Source organism: Labrus bergylta, chromosome 4 (assembly GCF_963930695.1).
Source record: "Labrus bergylta chromosome 4, fLabBer1.1, whole genome shotgun sequence".
Taxonomy (NCBI): domain Eukaryota; kingdom Metazoa; phylum Chordata; class Actinopteri; order Labriformes; family Labridae; genus Labrus; species Labrus bergylta.
In genome coordinates, this window is record NC_089198.1 from 19,716,403 (window position 1) to 19,740,297 (window position 23,895).

The window sequence follows — 23,895 nt, forward strand, 5'->3', positions numbered from 1 at the left end:
AATGATAATAATAATAATAATATTAATAATAATAATAATAATAATAATAATAATACATTTCATTTGTAACGCACTTTACATTTTTGCAAAAAAAATCTCAAAGTGCTACAGGAAGAAAAATAAAATAGAAATAAAAACAAATTTAATCAACTAAGCAACTAACGAAATTAAAACACAAGCAGAAGGCTTTGTTAAAAAGGTGGGTTTTTAGGGCCCTTTTAAAAGCGTCAGCAGACTGTGGGGCCCTCAGCTGCTCGGGGAGAGCGTTCCACAGACTGTGGAGCAGAGGAGCAGAAAGGCCCGCTCACCCATGGTGTGGAGTTTAGTCCTGGGAGGGGGGGGGGGGGGGGGGGGTGGAGGCTTAGTGTGGAGGATTGTGGGGTGAGGAGTTCTTTGAGATAGAGGGGGGCATTTCCATGGGTGCACTGGTAGGTGAGAAGGGTGACTTTGTATTGAATCCTGAATGAAATAGGGAGCCAGTGTAGTGTCTGAAGGATGGGTGTGATGTGTTCATATTTACGCACCCTCATCAGGACCCTAGCAGCGCTGTTTTGGACATGTTGGAGCTTCTGGAGGCTCTTGCTAGGGATTCCGATGAGGAGTGCGTTGCAGTAGTCCAGCCTGGAGGAGACAAAGGCGTGGACGAGTTTCTCAGTATCTGAGAGGGAGAGTGTAGGACGGAGTTTGACAATGTTTCTGAGGTTGTAGAATTAGTTTTTGCACAGATGTTTGTGGGCTTCAGATTTCCGTTGAGGGTCCATTTTGATGCCGAAATTTGTGACGGTTGGAGAGAGGTGGATGACTTGGCCAGAAAAGGTGATGGTGGTTATGGGGGATGACCTGATCTGGTGTGGGGTGCCAAGTAGAATAGCTTCTGTTTTGGAGCTGTTTAATTTGAGAAAGTTGTTCTTCATCAATGCCTCTATCTCCTCCAGGCAGGTGGTCAGTGTCAATGATGGCAGGGGTGCAGAGGGGGTTTGATTTGTTTTTAGGTATATTTGAGTGTCATCAGCATAACAATGGAATGAAATAGCAGTGGAGGTATGTCACCCTATAATATAACCCCATCACATCTGAACAATTTCATCAAATCAAATTAGTTCAACTGCATGGTTGTATGACAAATGGCACAAGAAAACTAGAGGCATTTATTGTTTTTTTGTCAGACTCAATGGAAATTATTCAAGAAATCATATGATTATGGCAGAATATACGATAATGTGCTCATCAGGAACTTGTTCCCCATCATCATGGGAGGTTCTAGGCAGGGGCCAACAGGGGCCAGTGCCCCTGTAACACTGAGATTGGTCCCCCCCTGTGGCCACCCCTCCAAAAGGAAGAGCCCCCCATAATAACACATACTGTACACAGTAATTGACACAACAACCAGACTCACAATCTAGTATTAAATACTGTTACTGAAACAAATATAAATCATGGTATTTTATGTTGTGCGCTATAATTTGGCATAATATATATATCTATTTTAAAGCGATTATCTTTATCTATTTTTCACCTGGGTTTAATGTTCCCCTGTGACAAAACAACTGGCCCCAGTTTGGCCCCCTCAGTTAAAGTGGTCTACAACCGCCACTGGCCCATCATGTCGTGTTGGCTTTGTAAATTATAGCAGTCAACCAGACAGTGCTTGCAAAACTTAAAGATGTGTTCATATTTATAGGAACAAAAGACAAAGCTACAATTCTGGTTAAAACAAAAGTGCATTGCTGTCTTAAGAGAAATATTTGAGGATCAGGAATGGGATCAGTTCCACATGCCTACCATCATCTGCATGGGACGTGCATACCAGTCTATGGTGTGTACGTGCTTCACTCAGTCCCCACTTTCCCTGCATCATTACCATTTCATCTTTGACAACACTTTATCTGTGCACATGGTTAAACATGAAACTTACCACAAAATTAATTTCAGCAACACGTAAAAAGCAACCACCTAGATGGTTGAAAAAAGCTATTTTATAGACTATACCTTGCATTAGCCTGGCAGTGAATGAACCTGATTCAAAGGGACACATTTATTTATGTGGTTTGTTTTGATTGTGTTAAATATATTTTTAAAGCTCAAGTAAGATGCCAGCCTCCACCTGCGTTAAAAATGCCTTTAAAAAGTAAAAAGAAAAATGAATGATTCAATTGTACCGTAGGTCGGTTTGACCTGTTCAGAGGAATCTATCCTTTTTGTGAAATTCCGAGCACTTACTCTCACAACCACTGTGGTCTGTAACTTTCCTGGTTTGTGATATTCACAAGCATGACTGTGTGTAGAGTAACAATATGCTGCCTGTTCAAAATGTGTCTTAAAAAAGATGAATAGATTCAATGACATGAAATCTGACATAGTTTTCATGTCTATGTGTAAATGTGTACTTCTTGAACTCTGAATTTTTTCTACATTGCTGAGAGTGAATGCAGAGAAATTGTGCCACAAGAATCTAAGGATTGTTTGTGGTTTTGATCAAACCACACCATAGTATGGCATAAATCACAGCATAAGACAAAACAAGAAGAGCCATGTGAACGGTTATTGCCGCCTCAATTGCTTAATCCAATCATAAAATAGTCTGGTTGGTTTACTGCACTGTTTTCTTGTTGAACACAATGGCTCGTTAAAACATCACCAACATGACTGATGAGTCCCTTGATTAAATACAAGAGTCAACAGCAGTGTGAGGCAGAATTAAGAGCTCATCATTTTATCTCTTGTTGCTTGATAGCTCAAAATCAGTCATGTCTTCATTAACTATAGTTTGGTTGGTTGGTTCCATTATGTCGTATCATTTTGTCATTTCTTTCTCCTACACCGTCTTATACTGTAAAGAGCAATGTCCCACTAAAAGTTGGGTGAGCTGTATAATTTAATGAAGCTGCTTTCCATCTCAAATATCCAATTTCTACACATCAAAGCCAAAAATTCCTTTGGTTTAAAATAAACACATCATCAGGGCATTATTCTGCGTAGAGTTTAATCATTTATCACATAAAGATGATCTGCATCATCGTTTTCACATCATTAATCGGCATTTCAGAAAATAACTAAAGTGTGATGCATTCAAATACACCATTTTAAAGCCTTATTAACATTAAGGTCTAACCTTTATATCTATGATCCTTGTTAATAATTTATTCTTAGAGCATTTTTTTACTTATGTACTAATGGGACAAGACACATGTTGTAATACACAAGGATAAGCTTTATTGATGTTTCTCTTACTCATTTGAACCGTTACATTTCAACATACTGCAGTTTATAAAAATCCAAAGCTCTCTTTGCAGTAAGGCAAAGATCATCAGTGGATTAAGTGGTGTTAAAAATCATATCACATCATACACACAATAAGTAAAGGTTTTATCAAAATAAAAAGATTACATTTCCCACTTTTTTCATCAGGCACTTGGGCAGCATTCTGCAAAGATTAGGTTTAACCACATATTTTTTGCACACACACATTTTTGAATCCATTGACATTCCTCAACAAAGTCACCTTTGGACTTCAATCAAATCCACTTTGGCTTTTGTCTGCAGTCCCATTAAAATCCATCAACTGGGTTTAAACTCTTAACTCTGCAGAGTTTGATTTCAGGCACGTCATTTGCATTTGGGAGTCAAAATATCCTAGCAACAGTCCCAGAACTCACCACAAGAAGCAAAGAAATACAAACCAACAAACACAATCTTATCAAAGTAAACAATGTATGAAAGCCTGTACATATATAGTAAAAAATCAAGATAACAAAACAATGCATTGTGTAAATACTCAGTGAAATCACAGACGCACACACACTCAAATTCTCTCTCTCTCTGTTTATCTTACTCCTGCTCTTTTGCTTTACAACTTTCTTTGCCTGTAAGCCTCCTTCTGTTTGCCTCCTGAGTTACACAGAGTTTGTTAAAATTCAAAGTAGTGTCGGTGGGCCAGAGGTGGTTTTCTTGCCTCTTGTCCACTTAAAGGGAAGTCAAAGCTTCTCACTTCCTCTTTTCATTGTTTTCTTTTAGCATTTTTGTTGATATTTCAGTTCGAATTTCAGAACTAACACAGCTCATAACATACAGGAGGAACTGACAGGCCCTTTTAGTGTCTCTTCCATACGTCACATGAAAGCAAAGAACATTTACTGATACAGTAAAAAACAAACAAGAAGTCATTATCTCTTAATTCTACATTTAACAGGATTCTGTCAAAGTGCACATTTGGGGCTCTTAGTTACAGAAAAACACAATATACAACCAAGAAAGAAATACATTTAAATACAAGTTAAACAAAGAAAGTTATGTTCACAGCAATAGTTCTAGTCTATCAACACCTAATGAAGTAAAAGGTGACTTTTACTGACCATGAGCCACATCCTGAATTGTCATCATTCAGAAACTATGCGTAGAATAGCACTGCTACACACGCCCCCTTCGCTGACCAGTAATCACGCAAAGACTCAAACACACCTGGAGGTTTCTATGGTTACCCCGAGTGACATGTTTACACGTAGTGAACAGGTGAGAGGTGCCACCGCCGGTGGGAAAGTTTCCTCTGACAGAACTTTGCAGTCTTGCAACACTTACACTAGAATTCTCGGATACATCCACCTGGCTCCAGCACATCCAGACCATGTTGTAAAAGTCACACACACCAAACATGCACACAACTTATTCTGAGCCGTCTTTGAGTTTGATCTGCAAAGGCTTCTCACATCTACTAAACCAACTGCAAGCCAAGTACACTAATAATCTACCATCTATAAAAAAACAGACACACTAAAGCTAGGTATAGTACAGTAAACATTCAGTTATAAAATTACAAACAAGTATAACTTAAGAAAATAAAAAAGTCAGTTATGAGTAATAGCAATAATGATTATGGAGTGGAATAAAGCTTAAAAAAGGAGATATTAATGTAGAAAGGATATGTGAGGTGATGGTACAGTCGGAGCAGGGAAAAGGGGAAAAACACATCGATGATGGAGCAGGTGAAAATTGGATTGATGTGAACAAAGAGGTAGGAAAAAGAAGTGAGCTAACAGTGACGACGCTCAAATGTTTTGAGGACTCAGCCTCTGCTATTTGTATCAGAGGCTGAGGCGTCAAACCTCTGATTCTGTGGATGAGCGGCTGTCTGACTGCTCACCACTTTATCAGGTCATGTTTATCATCAATTAAAAGAGTTAAAAAGGACATCACTGATCAATGAATATTGCTTTTTTCTTCTACTGGCAGATCATGGTTGGGTGGGCATTTTTTTGATGTTTGTCTTAATGAATTGATTTTGTTCATCAGCAATATCTGTGATCATTTCAGCTCATCAGTATCTTAGATCTAAGGGAGTAGTTACATTAAGTTTTTACATAAGCACAATGTCGGGAGGTTCACTTTACAGTAGGTCTGAATACCTGACCGTAAACAGTATCATTATGAAAACTCAATTAAGTTATCAGGAGTTCCGCCTTTAATTAGTGTCATATTAAAAATCTATAAAATGTGCAGTTCTAGAGCGGAATATTAACCAACATTAAGAATCATTTACCGGTATGTTCAATTGTCTTTGAAACACTAAGGGTGCACTCAATGGGTGCCATCCGTACCATGCCCACGACCCTCAACCGTGCCTGTCTTGTAAACTGAGCACACTTCATGATCATAAAGCCATGCATGTGTTCTATTACCACGTTATGTACGAGAGGTAATTGTGCTCAGAACTGGTTAGATCTGGAGCAATGTGAGTGCAGGCCAGCGGGGGAATGGGGAGGTGGGGCAACTGGGCTTCAGCTACGGTACGGAGCAACCGGGCCTAGTGTGAGTGCGCCCTCAAAGCAGTGTAATAAAATTTAGCTTTTAACTGTGTTTTCAAACACATTGATGTCTCTTATATATGGTTATATACAATATGGTTAAAAGGTCTGCAATACTGAAGGTCTGCAAAAAAAAAAAGGTCAAGAAGACCTTAAGTTTAGAATTTGTTAATATTGATATATTATCTGATGTTTAAGAGTTCATTTCCAAGATCCAATTTAGCTTGAATTCTCCTGTAATGTTTACTAAATATTCATGTTTGGTATTTCAAAAAGTTATTACAATAATTACCATTATAACTATAATTTTTCTTACGTTTTTTTTCACTTCCCCATAACTTCCCAACCTTGTGCAGTTACTAACAATTACATCCTGCAAGTTTTCTGACTTCCCTTCTGCTATAGCTACCAAGAGGTAATTATCAAGTGTTAAACATTTCCACAGAGGGGCTTTAACTATAGTAAAGAAGATCAAAATATTCAGGGAACCACAATGAGTTTTGCTACATGATGCTGAGAGAAAATAAATTAGCTCACCAGTACTGTTGGAAAGAAGTGTGTTTGTGCTGTGCGTGTGCTGTGCTTAAAGAGCATACAGTTTAGAGAGTTGGAGTTTTTTTTTAGTGTGCTCCTATGTCAGAGAGTGAGTGTGTGGTCCGTGTGTTGGGTTGTGGTCAGTGCTTGTGGTATTTGTCGTTGAAGCGGTGTATGGTCACACAGCCATGGTAGGAGATCGGCCGTGGCATGGCTGCCACTCCTGTGATGATGCCTGTTGCCGGGTCGTAACACAGGATGGTGTCTGTTGCTTCGCCATTTTCTCCTCTGCCCCCGAGAATGAAGATCTTACCGTTGCACACTGACATGCCACAGCTCTCCTGCAGGGTCAAAGGTTTGTATCTTTAGATCATGGAGATTCAGGATTCTTAAAAGGTTCATGTCTTAAAATGTTCTCTCTTACCTGTTTGTTAAAGGTGTTAACCACGTGGATCCAGTAGTCTTCTGCAGGGTCGTAGCAGAATATGGACTTTGTGAGACCACCGCACACATAGATCATGTTGTTTAGGGACACTGCTGTGATGCAACGCTTGGCGATGGGGATGTTGGCCCGCAGTAACCAAGTATCTGCCTCTGGATCATAGCACTGAACCTGTGACATAAAGTTACATCTAGTTAGTTGTGTTTACTATGGTATAAGAAAGAAGGTAGACATAATCCTCGTACTTATTTAATTTCTAATGTGACGGGAAAATAGTTATTGAATAGAAGAAAAAAATACATGAGCTTTCTTCATTTTTTTTTTTTTTCTTTTACTGTGCTGTTGGCATATACAAGCATCTCTCTCTATGTGTTTTGTTTCCAATCCAAGCATTCCCTCACCCACTTCTCTGTAAAAACCGGTTCTTTTAATCAGCATGTCTAGAAACAATAAACCAGAACAACAGAGATAAGAAGTTCAGAAAAACTGGTGCCTAAATGATAGGTTTCCGTAGGTGAACCTGCGGAAGGATCATTACCGGTTTGAGATCCCCGCACCCGAGGCCGCGTGGCCCCTCGGTGCTGGCGGCGGATATGTCAGAAAAACATTTGTCTCCCTCTTGGTCCCTTAGGTCATGCAGACTCACACACAGTGCGTCGGCTGAACAGTTATAGCGAGGCAGATTGGTGTGATGTATCTTATCCGACTGACTCTCTACGTGTGGATGCGTGTTTTCTAGCCTGCACAGACATATCAACAAGATGAAACAGCGATCTGATGGAGGAAGAAAAACGCTTCCACTGAATTTTAGGTTCCTAAGAATAACAATGTTTACTTCCTGTTAACTGAAACCATCTGTACTGTAAGTCAAAGGAAAATTAAACTAAAGATCTTAAAGATTATGTAAAAACATAATTATACATCGGAACTGCTGGCATTTCCAGACGAATGGCAAATTATCCAGTACCTTAGAATTGGTGTTACCTAACATTCGTTCTACAATCTTTTTCTTGGTATCAATGTCTCGATGATGTGTAATGAAACCTGAAATTATTGTAACGTTTAAAAGAACTGGCATGGGGGCGCTGGTAGCCTAGTGGTTAGTGTGCAAGCCCCATGCAGAGGAGGTTAGTCCTCAGAGTGTGTGCGGCCCGGGTTCAGATTACGACCCGTGGCTCCTTTCCTGCAGGTCATTCCCCTCTCACTCTCTCCCTGGTTTCTGACTCTATCCACTGTCCTGTCTCAAGAATAAAGGCACACAAATCCCCAAAATAAAAAATTATAAAAAAAACTATTAATATGTGAAAACTACCTTAATCAGGACTGACCAGAAGATTCATAACAAACAAGCCAACTGACAATGTTTACTATGTGATGTTTGACAAAGAAAAGACGCCTTATTGTGGATTAGCTGGACTTTTTCTCTTTCATGAACAAATTCTTTAAATTTCTTCCTTAAAGTTTGTTTTAATTACAAACGCAGACAAGACACATTGGCTTGTAATCCAGGGGCACAGTCTCATTTGAAGTCACATCAGAAAGTTAAGTCAACCCACTGAAAGGTGTACTTTCAAAAACTCCCTTAAATCTCTAAGGTATCATCACTGAAAACAGGTAATCTGGGACCAAAAAAAAAACCCCTCTGCTGTCATCACTATGTGTTTAAGTGTGGGGTAAGAGGAAGCACACATCTGTTTCCTTGTTACCTTGTCTGAACAAGTGTCATCATCTGGGCCTCCTCCTATGACAAAGAGCTTTCCGGCGCAGCTGGCCACTGCCGGAGAGCTGACCGCCTCTTTCATGGGAGCCACCTCTGTCCAGCGATTGGAGAAGGAGTCGTAACACTCCACACTGCTCAGGCGGCTCTGCCCGTCGTAACCACCCACGGTGTAAACCTGAGGGCAAGCAAACAACCACACAAGTCATGAGCTTTAAACACATACCAAGAAATCTGAAATTTGAGTGTTAAAGGAATGACATGTTGTGTTTACGTGTGAAATATACTTTCAAAATTCTCTATGTACACGCTCACTTGAAGAGGGATGTTTGATTCTAGCTCACTGCTTCCTGAATACAAACAATAGTTTCTACATCAGCACTAAGGGAACCAGTTTATCAGGTGCAGGAAAAAGATGACGTACTGCTTCGGAAGAGCAGTATTATCTTAGTCTGTAAACACTGCTGCCAGCAGCACATGAACCTCAGAGTTTTGCTTCACTCACGTCAACCCTCAGGAACAACACAAAAGCACCTTGAGGCGCAGCAGGTGTTGATGAATCTGTGTCGTCAACATAGTCTGTTCATTTCCAATACCATTTTATATTTTTACATTATTACTACTATTATATTACATTATATCAGTCCGTTGCCACTTGTGTTTAAAACATTTTAAATAATTTGATTTCACAACAGGTTAAACGGCAACCACTGACAATTCACATTTTTTGTTACAAATACTTCCAAGCTGGTTTGAAAAAAAAAGGTTGTTAGGAAATTGTTGTTACAATCTTTATTTGCTCAATAACTCTTTCTTGTAGAACATTATGTGTCACCATCACATACTAAGCAGTACTACTGGTTATTCACTGCCAATCATCAGATCAACCCTATGCAACAGAAAACCTTCAGGCTGTTCCTGTACGAAGGAGAGAGAGAGAGAGAGAGAGAGAGAGAGGATTAGACATTCGTTGTGAGTGTGTGTGTGTGTGGTCTTAAAGAAGAAAAGAAGGATGGAGAGAAAAGGGGAACCAAAAAGAATTTGCATTCATCAACTGTTCCGAGTAATAGAACTACCGCCTTTTTTAAACGGAAAAGGGGATGCTGGGAAAACAAAACACAACCCTTTAACTTGATCTCAGTTCCTATAGCACTGTTGTTTCTGTTTACATGTTATAAAATGACAATAACAAAAAGGAGATCGAAGGAGTACGCAGCATGGAGAGACAAAGTAAAATCAGAGAGAGGTGACCATGTTTTAAGACGTTTTAACGAGGAGTCTTTCTTTACAGGCCTTGAAGGATAAGTTCACCCATTAATTTCCACTTTCACGTTAGTTTAAGCAAAGCAGGTTTGATTTGGCAAGGTGTTAGGATTTCTCCCATCTCCATTAAACAGTGTGGCTCTAGTTTTCTTTCTTTGCTGCTATGTCTTTCATTGAACAATGTCTAAGACTTTGCTTTAAAAAAAACAATTCTCAACTACTTTTTGCAATAAAAAAATATCCAGAGAAATAATAGCAGTGAAGTTTTGGGTCTCAGAGAGTAATGGGGGCACTGTGAGGTAAATGTGTAAATATGTTTGGTGAACTGACCCTTTAATGCTCTATTGAGGATATCCAGACACTAGGTTGTTTGCAGAGGTATGGAGGAGTGGGGGTTGGGGTGGCTTTCTTCTTTTCAGCCTGACACTCTGCACTTACTTGAAAAAGCAGCCCATATGGTTTTAACACCTTATATATATATATATATATATTACTGCTCTTGAATGTGATTTCTGGTTCTTGACAGGTTTGTGTTCAGTGTCATATGTCCTATTGAGTCTTGTTCTTTTAAAAATGTGTCTCAGTTTTAAAGTGCGCCTGATTTTAGGAGAATGGTATTCTGGAGAGTGCATTATGGAAGTGACAATAAATTGAATCTTGAACTGAACACTACATTAAGGTGTGACTGTATTAATATGCTCACATTCCCCGCTCTATGATGGTAGCCACATAAAAAACCATGGAGTCGAGGTAGGTCGGTCACAGAAACACTAAGCCAAACGTGATTCACAAGCCTCTGAGGGCACCAAGTTGCCAAACACTGAACGAGGACATTCACGGCATATTTTATCACCATGTTTTAAGGTTTAAACCCTGACGTTGGCTGATTCATAGCCTGTTTCCTTTTCATGCAGAGAAGTGAGAAGCACAGGGATCACAAGGTACAGATGAGAGACATCGTAGGGGAAAAGACATGAGAACACAGAGAAAGAGATGAGAGGGGGGAAGACTGCCAGGGAGACAGAGGAAAGAGAGAGAAAAAAGTCATGATAGATGAGAACAGCTGCCACCATAACAGGGAGGGGAAAACAACTGGTGACCTATTTATTTTTTTGTTGCTTATACTCTATGGAAACAAGACCAGTCCAACAGGAGCGCAGCAAGACAAAGATAAGGATTTTCACCTTCACAAGTTTAGTCTTAGGTTTTTGCAAAGAGTAAGTGAATGGAAGTAGTAAACTGACGGTCTGCACACCTCTTGTGACACAAATGTAGGCTGGCTTTATGTTTGCCAGTGAAGAAACATCTGATTTGGCAACTGAAAATGCAAATTCCATGAATAGTGATTTAGTTGACGTCAGCGCTGAGGTCTTATGAAAGCCTGAACATGCACGCATGCTCTTTATTGAGGCTTGTTTACAACACTCAGCCTTATTGCCCTGTACTTAAAACTGGAGCATCAATGCTGCAAATCAAAAAGGGGGAGATTACAGACTGGAAAGAGGAAGTGACTGGCTAGAAAATCAGGAGGAGGGGAAACTGAAGCCTGAAGATAACTGTAGGACTGATTGGAGGAGATGCAACCTTTAGCTCAATAACAATAGAAAGAGTAATAACAATGATCATTTCTGAGAAATCTAAGACAAAAAATCAAACAAAATCTCCTGGATGTTATATATTTTTAGTCACTTCGATGGTAAGTAACTTTCTTGAGAAATGAATACGGAAACAGCCATTCCACTCTAAAGTGTCTGCAAAATACGTAAGTGAAGAGAAAAGCATGTGCGTGTGACAGATACAGGAAGTGGCCTCAGACAAGAGTCTCTCCTGGGATTGAAGAGCTCTGAGGAATGTGCCCCTCTAGAAAGGTTGATAAAGTGTGTGCTGTTGCCTTTCTACTGTATAATATTTATTGTGTATAATGTCTGGCTTGTTAAATTGCAGGATTTAGTCATTTTAGCATTCGAGTGTGCAGAAAAAGTACATTTTAATTTGGTTTATTCTGTAATTGTGTGTTAGCATCGAAACAATGTCAGTCCATCTTGTTTTCCCAGTACTGTCCTCCTAACAGAAGTTACTGTGGAGTTAATTGATGACTTTCATAGCCAGAGTGTGAGCGTGCAGTGGATTACCTCACTGTTGTGAAAGACCAGTGTGTAGTTTACATGCACGCACGTGTGTTTGTTGTTTCTGTGGCAAGGAAACGAAAGCATGACGGCTTTTGTTTAGAAGAAATACAAATTCAACACAGACTTTTAAAAACTTAAAAAACACACAATTGTTACACAAGTACAAGAACATTTTGTCTTTCCATTACTGCCAAAGTAAATAAAGCTTGCCAAGGCTGCTTATCCTTGTCTATGTTCTTTAAATCAATACACACATGTGAGTGTCTTGTTAGCCTGAGTCATCCCTGTTCATGCTCTACCTATTTTAACCAAGACAATCAAAGTTGTTCTGCCTTTTGCAACACTAATAACAGATAATGACAGTCCACAAAGCTTTCAGGAGGTAAACATGCCACGGGTCTTACGAGTGTACAAAATGTTTAGCATTTAGTCTTTAAAACCACAAATGCTCAAAACGTAAATGCTATGCAATCAAGACTTGTCTTTCTAGTAAATTAACATTTCAGAACACTAAACCAAATATCTACAAATATTTTACAGGTTAAGACCATGTTTAATCTAATGACAGACTTTTCTTGTGAAAGAATGCAGCATGTTTTAGTCACATGAACAGCCCTGTTCTCTGTTCTGTATATATTTACAGTGTAAGTGTAAATTAGGCCTACGTACACAAACCCAGTGTATGTTTACAAGCTTATAACGGCTTATAGCAGCCATATATGGACACTCCAGGCTTGTGCGGTTGCAAAGACACAGATGAAACAGGATAGATTGGACTAAGCTAGTCCTTAACTTGGAAGTGTGAGTTGCTGGCACCGGTCCATTAAACTGCCACTGACCTCGAACAACATTGCCCACCTATCCTTGTATTACAGCCTTTAAATAGTAACAGCTCTAAAGTAGAAGCAGTCATCGAGGATTCATGAACAGCTCACGTGTTGCCATTAACTTTTCTCAAATTTCCCAACCAAACTGGTGTCAGGTCTTTCTTTCAAACCTGTATTGTATACGGGGGAGTGTTTGGGTCTTGTGTATCTGCTATATGATATAAACTGTTTTGAACATGGTGAAAATGCTGAAAGAGATAAAACAGAGAATGACATTTGTAGGGAGAGACTCTAGAATTATTTTCCATGTGTGGTGTGTATAATGGGTGAATCACTGGCCCAGTGCCTGAAGCACTTGTTTATATGTCTGTTTTAAATAAAGGCAAACTTCCTTCTCTCTGTTGAACCTGCTCCTGTGCTGTCAGGAGGTGTGGGATGAGCTTGCAACAGTCATTTTCAAACCCTGAGGCAACAAAAGGATGTGTCACCGGCTACAATAATATAGCATTGCTCCTTGTCAAAGGTTCTCTTTTTTTAGATAAATATGGAAGATAGTTGAGAGCGGAAAGCAAGCTTGTGTCAAATGTGACTGAGAGCCTCTAGTGTGGCCTCTTTTCTGACACTGATGAGTGTCAATGCCTAAGATGAGATACGTTATTATCAATCATGACAAAGCTTGCAAGGCTTTGAGTGTTTAAAAAACAGAGAGTATGTGCTCGCGTGGGACGAGGCTTCTCATTGTGACATGGATGAACTGCAGCAGTCAAAAAGCTCAATGGAACATACTGTTACCTTACCAGCAGATTACAGAAATACTTCACTGTGTAAATGTCAGACCTGTTTGCACCCTACATGTAGGTTGAGTACTACCAGATAAAAAATATGTAAATATGTATGCTTTTATTGTCTTCATGTTCCTCTTAAACATACCTAATTTAAATTGAAAAAAAGCTTTCCTGAGAATCTTAACTGCTTACATAAATGCCTGTGACTCATACTTGTGGGTTTGGGGCTATGCGGAAGAAGCTGAGCCCTCAAACTGGACTTTATGTGACTCTTTAAAACTGAAACCATGTGTCGAGAGATAGATAGATAGAAGAGATAGAAGATACCAGCTATAGACAATCTGAATTGTAAAAAGTCTGGTTAGATGGATGTTAATACTTGTTAAAGCATTGTAGAAAATGCAGAAAGAACACAAAATATCATGCAACTTGAGGAATGGCTCAACAGTAATCTCTTTATCAGGAACACTGGAAATATTTTGAGATGTATTGAAAGACATTTTTTTTACAGAGCTGGGCTAAATTCTAACCAAAAACAAAAATTAACATGAATTCTTTGGGGGGGGGGGGGGGGGGGGGGGCTGATTAGCGGCATCTACAGTTGGGTATCCATGCGCCCAGTTGCATTTTATAAATCTAGGCTCACCTTGCCCAGAAGGACGCCCATCTTGTGTCTCCAGCGGCCTTTGTTGAGAGAAGCCACCCTGATCCACAGGTTGAGCTGGGAGTTATACATCCACACGTCCCTGCTGTTTATACGCCCACCTGAGAACAACAGAGGACAAACATACCTCACAATAGTTCATAATATCAACAGAAGTTATCAAAATGTTTTTCAGCCAAAGATCCAAAAGTAACTTCAGTACTACAGCTCAGGTTGTGATCATCTATTCCAGCTGATCTGACGTAAATAAGAAGGTTAAAAACTAATCTAAAAGCTTCTTTAGGTGAACAGACAGCTTTAGCTTTAATGTGTTTATGTCAAAGTAATAGGTTATCTCCTAACTAGGGCAGAGCTGTAAGTGTCCTATCTGAATTTGACCTGAACTGGAACTCAAGAGTTAACCTAGCAGATAAAAGGTTTCCTGACACACACACACAGTCATATTTTAAGCAGATTGGCTATTTAAAGATACACATACGTGTACACACACACACACACACACACACACACACACACACACACACACACACACACACACACACACACACACACACACACACACACACACACACACACACACACACACACACACACACACACACACACACTTAGTCTTACGTTTCAGTGTGTATACACAGGTGTCAGATGTAAACATTAGTTTTAAAATTATTTTCAAGTCAAACACACCACAATCAGGATCAGAACTACTACTACAGAGTGTTATCGCTGGGCAAACATATACTGTGTTACACAGAGTAACCCAGACACATATCTAACAAGCCCCGACACGTGCCTCGCCTGTCTATCGCATTAACCACCCCCAACCCCACTAAACCACCACAAAACACACACACCTGTCTACTCCAAAGACTGACAAAGGTTGGAACCTATACAAAAATGCCAACAAGACTCCACCACATAAACAGAAGAGTCAGAGTCAATCAGTGGTATTTCACACCAGGACTTAAATGGATCACATTGTCATGATATCAGTTCATAAAATGATAGATTATGGAAATAAAGAACAGTGCTGCCATCAAATCACAGCTCTCCATTAAAATTCGCTGCTCCTTAGTGAAGAAGAGACAATGCACTAATACCTGCGGTTCAGGTTCAGATTCAGGTAACTGATAGGAGAAATTCAAATTTTGAACACACGCACAGACATGCATTTGTTGGAGCAGACGTCAAAGTGATGTGACCTCAAAACAGTTGAAGCGCCAAGCTTTTTGTAGTTCTTTGCATTGCTCATGCACAGTTGGCGGTGAAATGTCAATCTACCAGTCCGTCCACTACATCCTGTGGTCAGTGCTTCACTTTAAAAAAGAAATCCTTCAGTCCCCCAGTCAAAAACAGAGCTACTGCTGCCCCTATGAAGAGCAGTTTCCTGCTGAACAGTAGCAATCTATACATTATGATCTCTTGAAAATAAATAATTCCTTAGTTAATCACATCCTCTTTCTACTATTACTTTTTAGATGTTTTATTAATACAGGCACAGCTGTTAAAGAGAGAGAAAACCTGCCAGTATAAACAAAGATGTCTAGGCCTCTTCTGTATTCACAAGCGAACAAAGAGACGTTTTTTTCCCCATTGTTAGCTAGCTGACAGACCAGACAGGCAGGTACAGATATCAGACATGTGTTTCATCCTAACAATAAACAGCGCCTCCTTGTAAGTCATAGGCTGTACTGTACATGTTTGCTTTTCCTCATTGCTGTTGGGGGAGTATTACAAGGTAATTAATGAGCAATCATTTTAAATGATACTGCAGTGGTCACACAGAAAGAGACAAGGGAAGGAAGCAAGTGACAGCACATGTCTGCTTAATTGTCTGCTTGATAGAGACAAGAGACACACAGTCTGCTGCCCTCAAGGCCTCTGTTCCTAAAGATTTGCATGAAGAATACATGTAAAGAGAGAATGTGTAATTATAAGGAAGCCTTGCATGGCTAGAAAGGCTGTTAAAAAATGCTACCTATGAAAGGCGGTCTTTTCTCAACAAAAACTTCCGTTGGTCAAGTCCCACTAGCTCATAATGCGGCTAATCACTGTTCTTGACTTGTGACTGTGGGAGTAAACATGTGATTTATGTGACAGGTTTCTGAGCGGTACCCATAGCTCACAGTTACAAACAGTTTTACTGCTAATGCAAATGTGACTATGACATGCGAGACTTGTAATGTGTGAGGTAAGCACTAGCGTTTTGCTGCTCATAATAGTAGATAAGGAAAGGATTCACATCTTTCACAGTCATTCTTTCTGGAGTCAGATAGAAAAAAGACTGTTTTGTGTTGCCAAATTAAACTAAAGATAATCTAGATTATCTAAATTATTTAGACTAAATATTATAGTTCTCCTTCACTCTTTGTAATTACAGTTACCGGTAACTGTAATTCTGACAAAGGGATCTCATTGGATGTTTAGGTCAGCGTTAGTGGGAGTCCCTGTTGCTGCACGAAACCAAAGAGGTTGTGAATACTCAATTGAGCGTCCTATTTAAGACCACAGCTAAGAGCAGCTGTGCTGGGGGCTGGAAGCCCTCCAATGTATTTGCAGCAATTCCCAGTGTGGGCAGACGGATTGAATGGAGGTATGTGTGGGAATGTAATTTGTGCAAGACAAAAATAAAGCTGACAAAAGGGGATTAAATGTGCCAGGCAAATGGAGCAACAACATAAGAAAATGCAGCAGTGAAGATCCCAGTAACTCAAACCCGAAGTAATAGCCTGTCTGTATTGAATGTGTGTGAGACGGAGAGGCGGGGGGAGGGTGTGTGTTGACTTTTCCAGCCAGAGCTTGAGGGTAGATTGATAGCGAACACGTGAGGACTTGGCACAGTGAGAACATAAAAAAGTATAAACACAGCAGCAGACTCTTGCTGTAGGGAAGAAGATCATTTTTTCCCTCTATATCGCCCTTTTCATTTTTTTATTTTCTATATCCTTCAACTGCTGTTTTGTGCAGTACCGTTTTGCTGTTCATATAGAGCATGTTTGAACATGAGCTGTCCTTGCATGCACATTTGAACTTCTTTCAGAGTACATGCAAGAAAACATGTTCTCAAAGACTCTTAACCTCGATGCCCCAGATCCAAACTCATACAGAACTGGAACTTGTTCACAGCATGTCTGTATGGACTTCAGCAACTACCTCCATTCTGACCTCATCGTCTAAAATGAATGATGTAACACTAAGGTCTTCTTTAATCGAGGATGTGTTTTTCACAAAAGGAGGCTTACGCCACGTTTGGCACCTTCTCATTACAAAAATTCAGCAGCCTAGCCAAGAAGCAATGAGAGCTGTTATATCTCCGGCTTAAGTTTATTTCAAGGTCAAGTATAAAGTATAAATCCCAGTCTGTTAACAAAGGCGAAAACAGAATAGGGATGCCTTATTGTTTTATAATGACTATACTGGAAAGCTGTTGAATTCGTGTAAAGGTGGCAACCTCAACGATTGGCCAACAGGAAAAAGGAAGGACTATGCTGGCCAATAAAGGCCTCTCTGAGTTTGTAGTGTGATCCAGATGTCGCTCTCATATTTTCCTTCAACTGCAACAGGCTGTAGCTGTAAAAATAACACAGGGCAAACAGCCACCACGGTCTTTTCTGCCACTCCACTTGGGGATTAGAAGCAGAGCAGAGCACAGACTTACAAGGTCTGTTAAGAGTGTCCAAGGGAAATGTTCTTCTTATTCTTATTAAGAAAAACCAAGACCACACTGCATCTTACCAACGACAGTGAAATAGATAATATGTTAGGAATAGATTTAAAGTTGCTAAGCATTCAACACCTCCTTGAGTCATAACGTTTTTTCTGAAAACATAAAGAAGGTTGACTTGATTTATTTCTAAACATGTAGACAATCAGCATGCTGTGGTTTGAACTAACCCTAGAAATATGTATCTATATTTGAAATTTGATATATACTTCTATGAATAGCACTTTGGCTGCTTTTAAAGCCTTGATAACACCATGCTGTATAATTGCTTGTAAAATAATGTGTCTGATATTACCTGACACTAGAATGTCATTGCGGAGGGCACAGACAGCATACTCGGACTTGGTGAACTCAGGTAGTTTAGCCAGTGATTTCCACTCTCCAGTGACTGGATCGTAGCACTCAGTGTAGGGCAGGTTGAAGCCCCCGACTCTCTCACAACCCCCCACCACAACAATCAACTCAGAGAAGCCAGTCGACCTGCAGACAGTGGAGCAGGGAAGAGGTGGCAGATAGAAAGACATGGACAAGTTAGTGATGCGGGAGAATAACAACAATGTTTTTGGCAATAATAAAAACATAAACACAAGATCATGTTCTAAACGGCTTTTAACAGGAATGTAGATATTACAGGCATCGTAAGTAATTCAAATAGTCTATACATTTATACCAAAACAAAGGGTATGAAGACGCATAAAGTATGTACATGTTAACTAGAGAAGGTAGAAAATGGAACAAGAGCAGGGAACAGAGTGGTGGTTTCCACAGGGATAAGTGCACTTATCTTCAAGGCCAAGTTCACGTAACAAAGCAGGTATCAATCAAAGGTACAACAAAAACAAACTTGGGGCTAGCTAGACTCAAGCCTGATTTCCATGTTAACAAAATGTTCCTATTTGGCTGTTCAGTGCATGCCCTGGAAATGAAAACATTTCCTAAAGGAGTGCTACTTACCATTAGTTTAGTTTGTATTATTATGTCATTTTTTTAAAAGTCAGATAAAGAACAAGGCATAACTGTTATGGGATTTATGAGAATACAGGAAATATAACCATTCAAATGTGCTCAGAAGAGACAGTAGGGTGGTTCAGCGAAGTGATTATCTGTTTGTAGGAGTGTAGTTTGTGTCTTTGTCTTTGTGATTAAATAGATTCTAGAGGCTTCCAACTAGACACAGAAGGAAGGGAAAAACCAGGCATCTGTTTTGAGCAGGAGCATATTTTGCCCTCAGGGCAAATGAAGCAGACAGTGTGGGGACTAACCTCCTGATTGGCCTGCTGATCAGAGCAGATCTGCCTAGATACTGACACAATACACCTGAACTACAGCCTTAATAGCAGACAACTGTTTACCAGCACTGTTAACCCTTACTGCATTCTAAGACTCAGAGACAGTTGTGCAATTGTTTTTTGTACATCAGGCTGCCACCAAAACAATACATCCAACTGGACACTGAACAACACACACATAAACAGTCACACATAAAGACCGGAAATAAAAGTAAGTTTGGTAAACACTTTCATCCCTAACACATCAGCAAGGTGAGAGTCAACTTTTCTTGATTGCTGTTTCTTGCATCACATTTTTTTTTTCCTTCCAGCCAACCAGTCTGTGTATGAACATGCCCGGCCTCCTCATTAACATTTCCATTTAAAAAAATGTAGCCTCAGTCAAAGACACACTTGTTGATTCAGCACAATAACACTATCTGTCTCTATCTCTCTCCCTCTTTCTCTCTCTCTCTCTCTCACACACACACACACACACACACACACACACACACACACACACACACACACACACACACACACACACACACACACACACACACACACACACAACAACAACAACGCTGCTGAGGGCACCAGGTTCATATGCAAGCCATAACCTCAAGCAATACAATGTGGGATTAAAGATCCACTTAATGCTAAAAATGACATGTTTTCCTATCTCACAATGAACTTTGCGGTGTAATAGGTGTTTTAACCCAACAAGACAAACAGACTGCTACTGGATGCTTTGAATTTCCCTCGGGATCAATAAAGTATCTATCTATTTATCTAGACTGTGTGAAAAGTGGAAAGGATCAAAGCAAATCTGTGTCCTCTGACAACAGAAAAGAACTGGTGCGCAACCAAACAAGCCATCAGTCATGTGACGCACCAAAACATTACACTGTGAGGATTTAATCAGACTAGCAAGTCATACTATCCCGGCAAGTCAAAAAAGGTTGTGAAAGGACAAAGCTCATAGGTGACACTGTTCCCTTTTGCTGATAACATCTAGGTTAGACTATCTGTCTCCTTCCTCAAAACTAGTACATCAACATTTAAGTTACCTGCGTGGACGAGTTCTGGGTGACATCATTTCATTTCCAAGCACGTGGTAGCGTCTGGCCTCGTGGAGAAGCTGGTAGCACTCTGGAGCATTCTGGATGAGCTGATCCCCCTCCACAGTCTGGACAAAGTAGTTAGGGTGCAGAAGGGGCAGGCGCACATGGTGCAGCAAGGCCTTCAACATGGGCTTTCTCTGCTCCACATTGTGATAAACCCATCGCATCACCGCCTCAAACACCACCTCCTCCTTACCAATACACAGTTCATCACTGGCAGTGTACTCCTCCAGCTCTTCCTTTCGCAAGTCAAGGAACTCCTCATGCTGAGCCACCTCTGAGAAACTGCCTATGGCATAGCTGCGGCAGCGGCTAGCTAGCTGCTTCAGGGCATGGGCGTCTGCAAAGCGCTGGATGCCGAGACAGTTGCATGGGTCCAGTTGGTCCTCCAGGAACTTGGCACAGGCGTCTCGTAGTGTGTAGATCTGGAAGAGGCTGGAGGTCTCAAAGAGGAACTGGACATTTTCGGTAGTGATCTTTGCACGCCCGGTGTAGACGTAGGTGAGGAAGGAGTCCATTGCCTCAGCCAGGATGCCGTTAATCTCGACCAGCATCTCACGGCTCTCACGGTGATCATTACAGAACATGGCTCTGAAGTAGGAAGAGCAGGCAGAGAGGACAGCACGATGGCAAGGGAACTCTCTGCCCTGCACGCTGATCACAACATCTGTAAAGAGACGGCAGTCGCGAAACTCGTTGAACACCTGCAGGATGCCCTCAGAGTGGGACGCGCCAGAGCAGAAGTCCAAGACATCCTGGGCGGCTATAGTTTTGGAGTCGACCTCAAATACCTTAGGACACAACAACATGCAAAAACATTGATAAAATGTGTGACTTTTAGAAGTTGCAACAAAAGGTACAAGACAGAAATCACAGAAAGGTAATAAGGCTTTGTTTTGCTGTCAGCACCTTGCGTTTGACAGCTGGTGAGTCTCTGATCCCAGAGTCCTCCCTGTTCATCCGTCTGCCAAGAATCAACACCATGGCTGCCACCTTCAATGTAGACCTTATCTTAACTTTAGGATGACCTGAGGAGGAGAGCAGGCAGCACAGTACCGTTACAAATACATATTTCCACGAAATACAGCATAATACTTCTATCTTGGCATCCAATAAGAGGGGAAAGGAAACTAACTGGATCACTGTAGAACAAATTGAAAACATTCCCCTGAGACAAACAAAGCACAAGTAGAGGCAAAAAGCATTTGTTGAGAAGGAGAAAACACGTGAGATCAACAAATATTTTTCTCAATCCAGTGGGGTAGTGCTTAAATGTCTTGCATCACACTTAAAGAGAAGTGGTCTCCAGCAGTGACAATCTGCCTGGCAGCTCTTGCAGCTCGTCACTACTTAAAACAGTTGTGCCCTACAGCACAATGAACCGCGTGAGACAAAAGATGATTCAGGCGGGAGGGAAGTTGAGCAACGGTTGCAAGGCCCACCTACATGCCAGTCAGGTTCGTTTGTTTTGAAAGCGAGTGGGGGCAGGGACGCTATCAGGAACTACATAATCATTGTTTGATCAACAGGTGCAAACACAGTACAACCACTGATAACCTTGAGTATTATTAGATATTAGCTCTCAAATCAAACAACCTAGGTACAACATGAGCGATGCTTTGTTCAGATCCATATTGTTAATCATATATTAAAACAGCCCATGATAATCTAAAAGCTATACGATCTATACATTTGACTCTTATGGCCTCTGGTAATGTTGGCAGAAAGTCTCCCCTTCATCTCCTATGAGGTCATCTATCTCAGGTTATTTTTAACCTTGTGGTTCAGTCTCTGGAGGCTCAACCTTTTCATGTGTGTCATTTGCCAGCAGCAGCACCTCCTCAAGTCATGTTAAAACTAAAGGACAGGTTTAGCCAGAGGTGTACTGACGCATGAAAGGATGATTTATGCTGTGACTAATACCCCATGAGGTGGAATTAAATCTAGAGACATAAATAAGAAAGGTGGATTTCTTTAAAAAAAACAAAAACAAACATGTAGGCTATTAAGTTAGCCTCTGTATCGCTGTTATTCAGGTGAAATAATAATATTTTTTTTTTAAATGACAGGCGTAAGACAAAAACCCACTTGTGTTTTTTCACTTCTGTCCATGTTAACATTTTTTAAGTGTTTCAATGAGGCATTGCATGCAACTATTACATGATAATCTCTGAACATACATGTAAAATGAGTTATGATATGACCAGGTGCTCAATGTTTCCGTTTATTAGACAAAGGAAATTGCCTCTCGCCGACCGTTAGCCTTGAAAACGTACTTCTAAAAAAAAAAAAAAAAAAAGTGGTCGAGCTGTTTACTGTTTCTCAGATTTATATTCACACCGAAACCAAGAAATAAATCTAAATGTTGCACTCACAAACGTTAACAACAGTAATCGATAAAGTAGTTACCTTATCCAGAAGTTTCCAGATGAAGCTTCCTCTTCAGTAAGTGGGGGGGGGAAAGTGTGGATAAAAATAACTCTGCCTCCTGAAAATGTTTATCAGCACATTTAACTATATTGTCTTTAAAAGAATTATGGAAAACAAAGCAGGCCGAGACATTATGAACTTCAGGTGATGACAAAAACAAAGAGCTCTAACTAGCTAACAGTAAACACAGAACCTATATATACTTGTCAAGAGAAAAAAAAAAAAAATCCAGCCCACTGCGCCCCCTCCGAGATGTGCTGCATTGTGGGTAATTGAGTTCAGTTCAACTTGTTGCGTCTTCTCGTTTGCTCAACGCGACTACATATCCCAACGCCATGTAGTTCTCCACGTGGCTCCTCTTTGTTTGCAAACAAACTGAACTTTCCTCGGAGAAGAAGTGCTGCATAACAAAAAGTGACAGCCTTCAAGTAATGGAGTCAAAACAATGAGCGTGTTATGGCGCGACTTGAATGAACGTATAGTTGAGGAGACAGCATCTAACCGAAACTTCAAAGGACTTAGCGTCTTTATGAGATGGCTAAAAATAAGAGACGTAAAAATGTGTAATAACCTAAGACTGTAAATATTAATAATAATATAGGCTAATAACATGTTTGTAAAAAAAATATATATATATTAAAACAAATATGTTTAAACAACAGCATGTTAAAAATAAAATAAAAAGGAGGAAAAAAAGCTGTAATGTGATCCTATGGTCACGTGAAAACAGGATAAAACGCAGCAGGCTATGTTTTTCTCTCCAGGTGAGTAGGAAGGAGGCGTTTCGATGGCACAAAGGATGTCACAACTGCCTGAACTGTTGCAAAACATTTCTGAGAGCTCCCAGTTGAGTTCTCTGAAAGGGTCCATGATGTGATCAATGAACCAGTTTTGTTTTGGTTCACGTGTTTCGTACTATCTGCACACATTCATATTTTTTTTTTTTAAACGTGTCAACATAGGAATAGAAGCAGAGCAGTAGGATCAGTAATCTGTACAGTGGAGGAAGTTTCTCACCATTAGTAACACCTATATTATCCATATCCAAGTTAATACACTTGGAGGGACATTAATCAGTGATGACAACATGACATTTTTTTTTTTTTTTTTAAGTAGACCGAAGGTCAAGTGAGATTATTGCATAAGAAGAGTCTATGCCCTCAAGCATCCATTAAATTCACAATTATAAA

At 40.2% G+C, this 23,895-nt stretch overlaps 1 protein-coding gene across 1 annotated transcript; it reads right to left on the minus strand.

The window, feature by feature from the left end:
• Positions 1-3,190: 3,190 nt before the first annotated feature.
• klhl24a (kelch-like family member 24a) lies at positions 3,191-22,852 on the minus strand. Its single transcript, XM_020634086.3, has 8 exons — positions 22,685-22,852; positions 21,185-21,303; positions 20,222-21,066; positions 18,179-18,363; positions 14,142-14,260; positions 8,481-8,669; positions 6,757-6,945; positions 3,191-6,673 (listed from the first exon to the last, which is right to left on the minus strand). Exons 2-8 carry the CDS (start codon positions 21,257-21,259, stop codon positions 6,473-6,475), a joined length of 1,803 nt encoding a protein of 600 aa, XP_020489742.1. The 5' UTR covers positions 21,260-21,303; positions 22,685-22,852; the 3' UTR covers positions 3,191-6,472.
• Between the last annotated feature and the right edge of the window lie 1,043 nt (positions 22,853-23,895).

Excerpts from the sequence above, each read along its gene's own strand:
- klhl24a (XM_020634086.3), bottom strand. The coding sequence starts at position 21,259 with ATGGTGTTGATTCTTGGCAGACGGATGAACAGGGAGGACTCTGGGATC. Across the intron at positions 6,946-8,480 it reads ATGACACTTGTTCAGACAAG|GTTCAGTGCTATGATCCAGA; the intron begins GTAACAAGGAAA and ends TTTATGTCACAG. Across the intron at positions 6,674-6,756 it reads TTAACACCTTTAACAAACAG|GAGAGCTGTGGCATGTCAGT; the intron begins GTAAGAGAGAAC and ends TTGACCCTGCAG.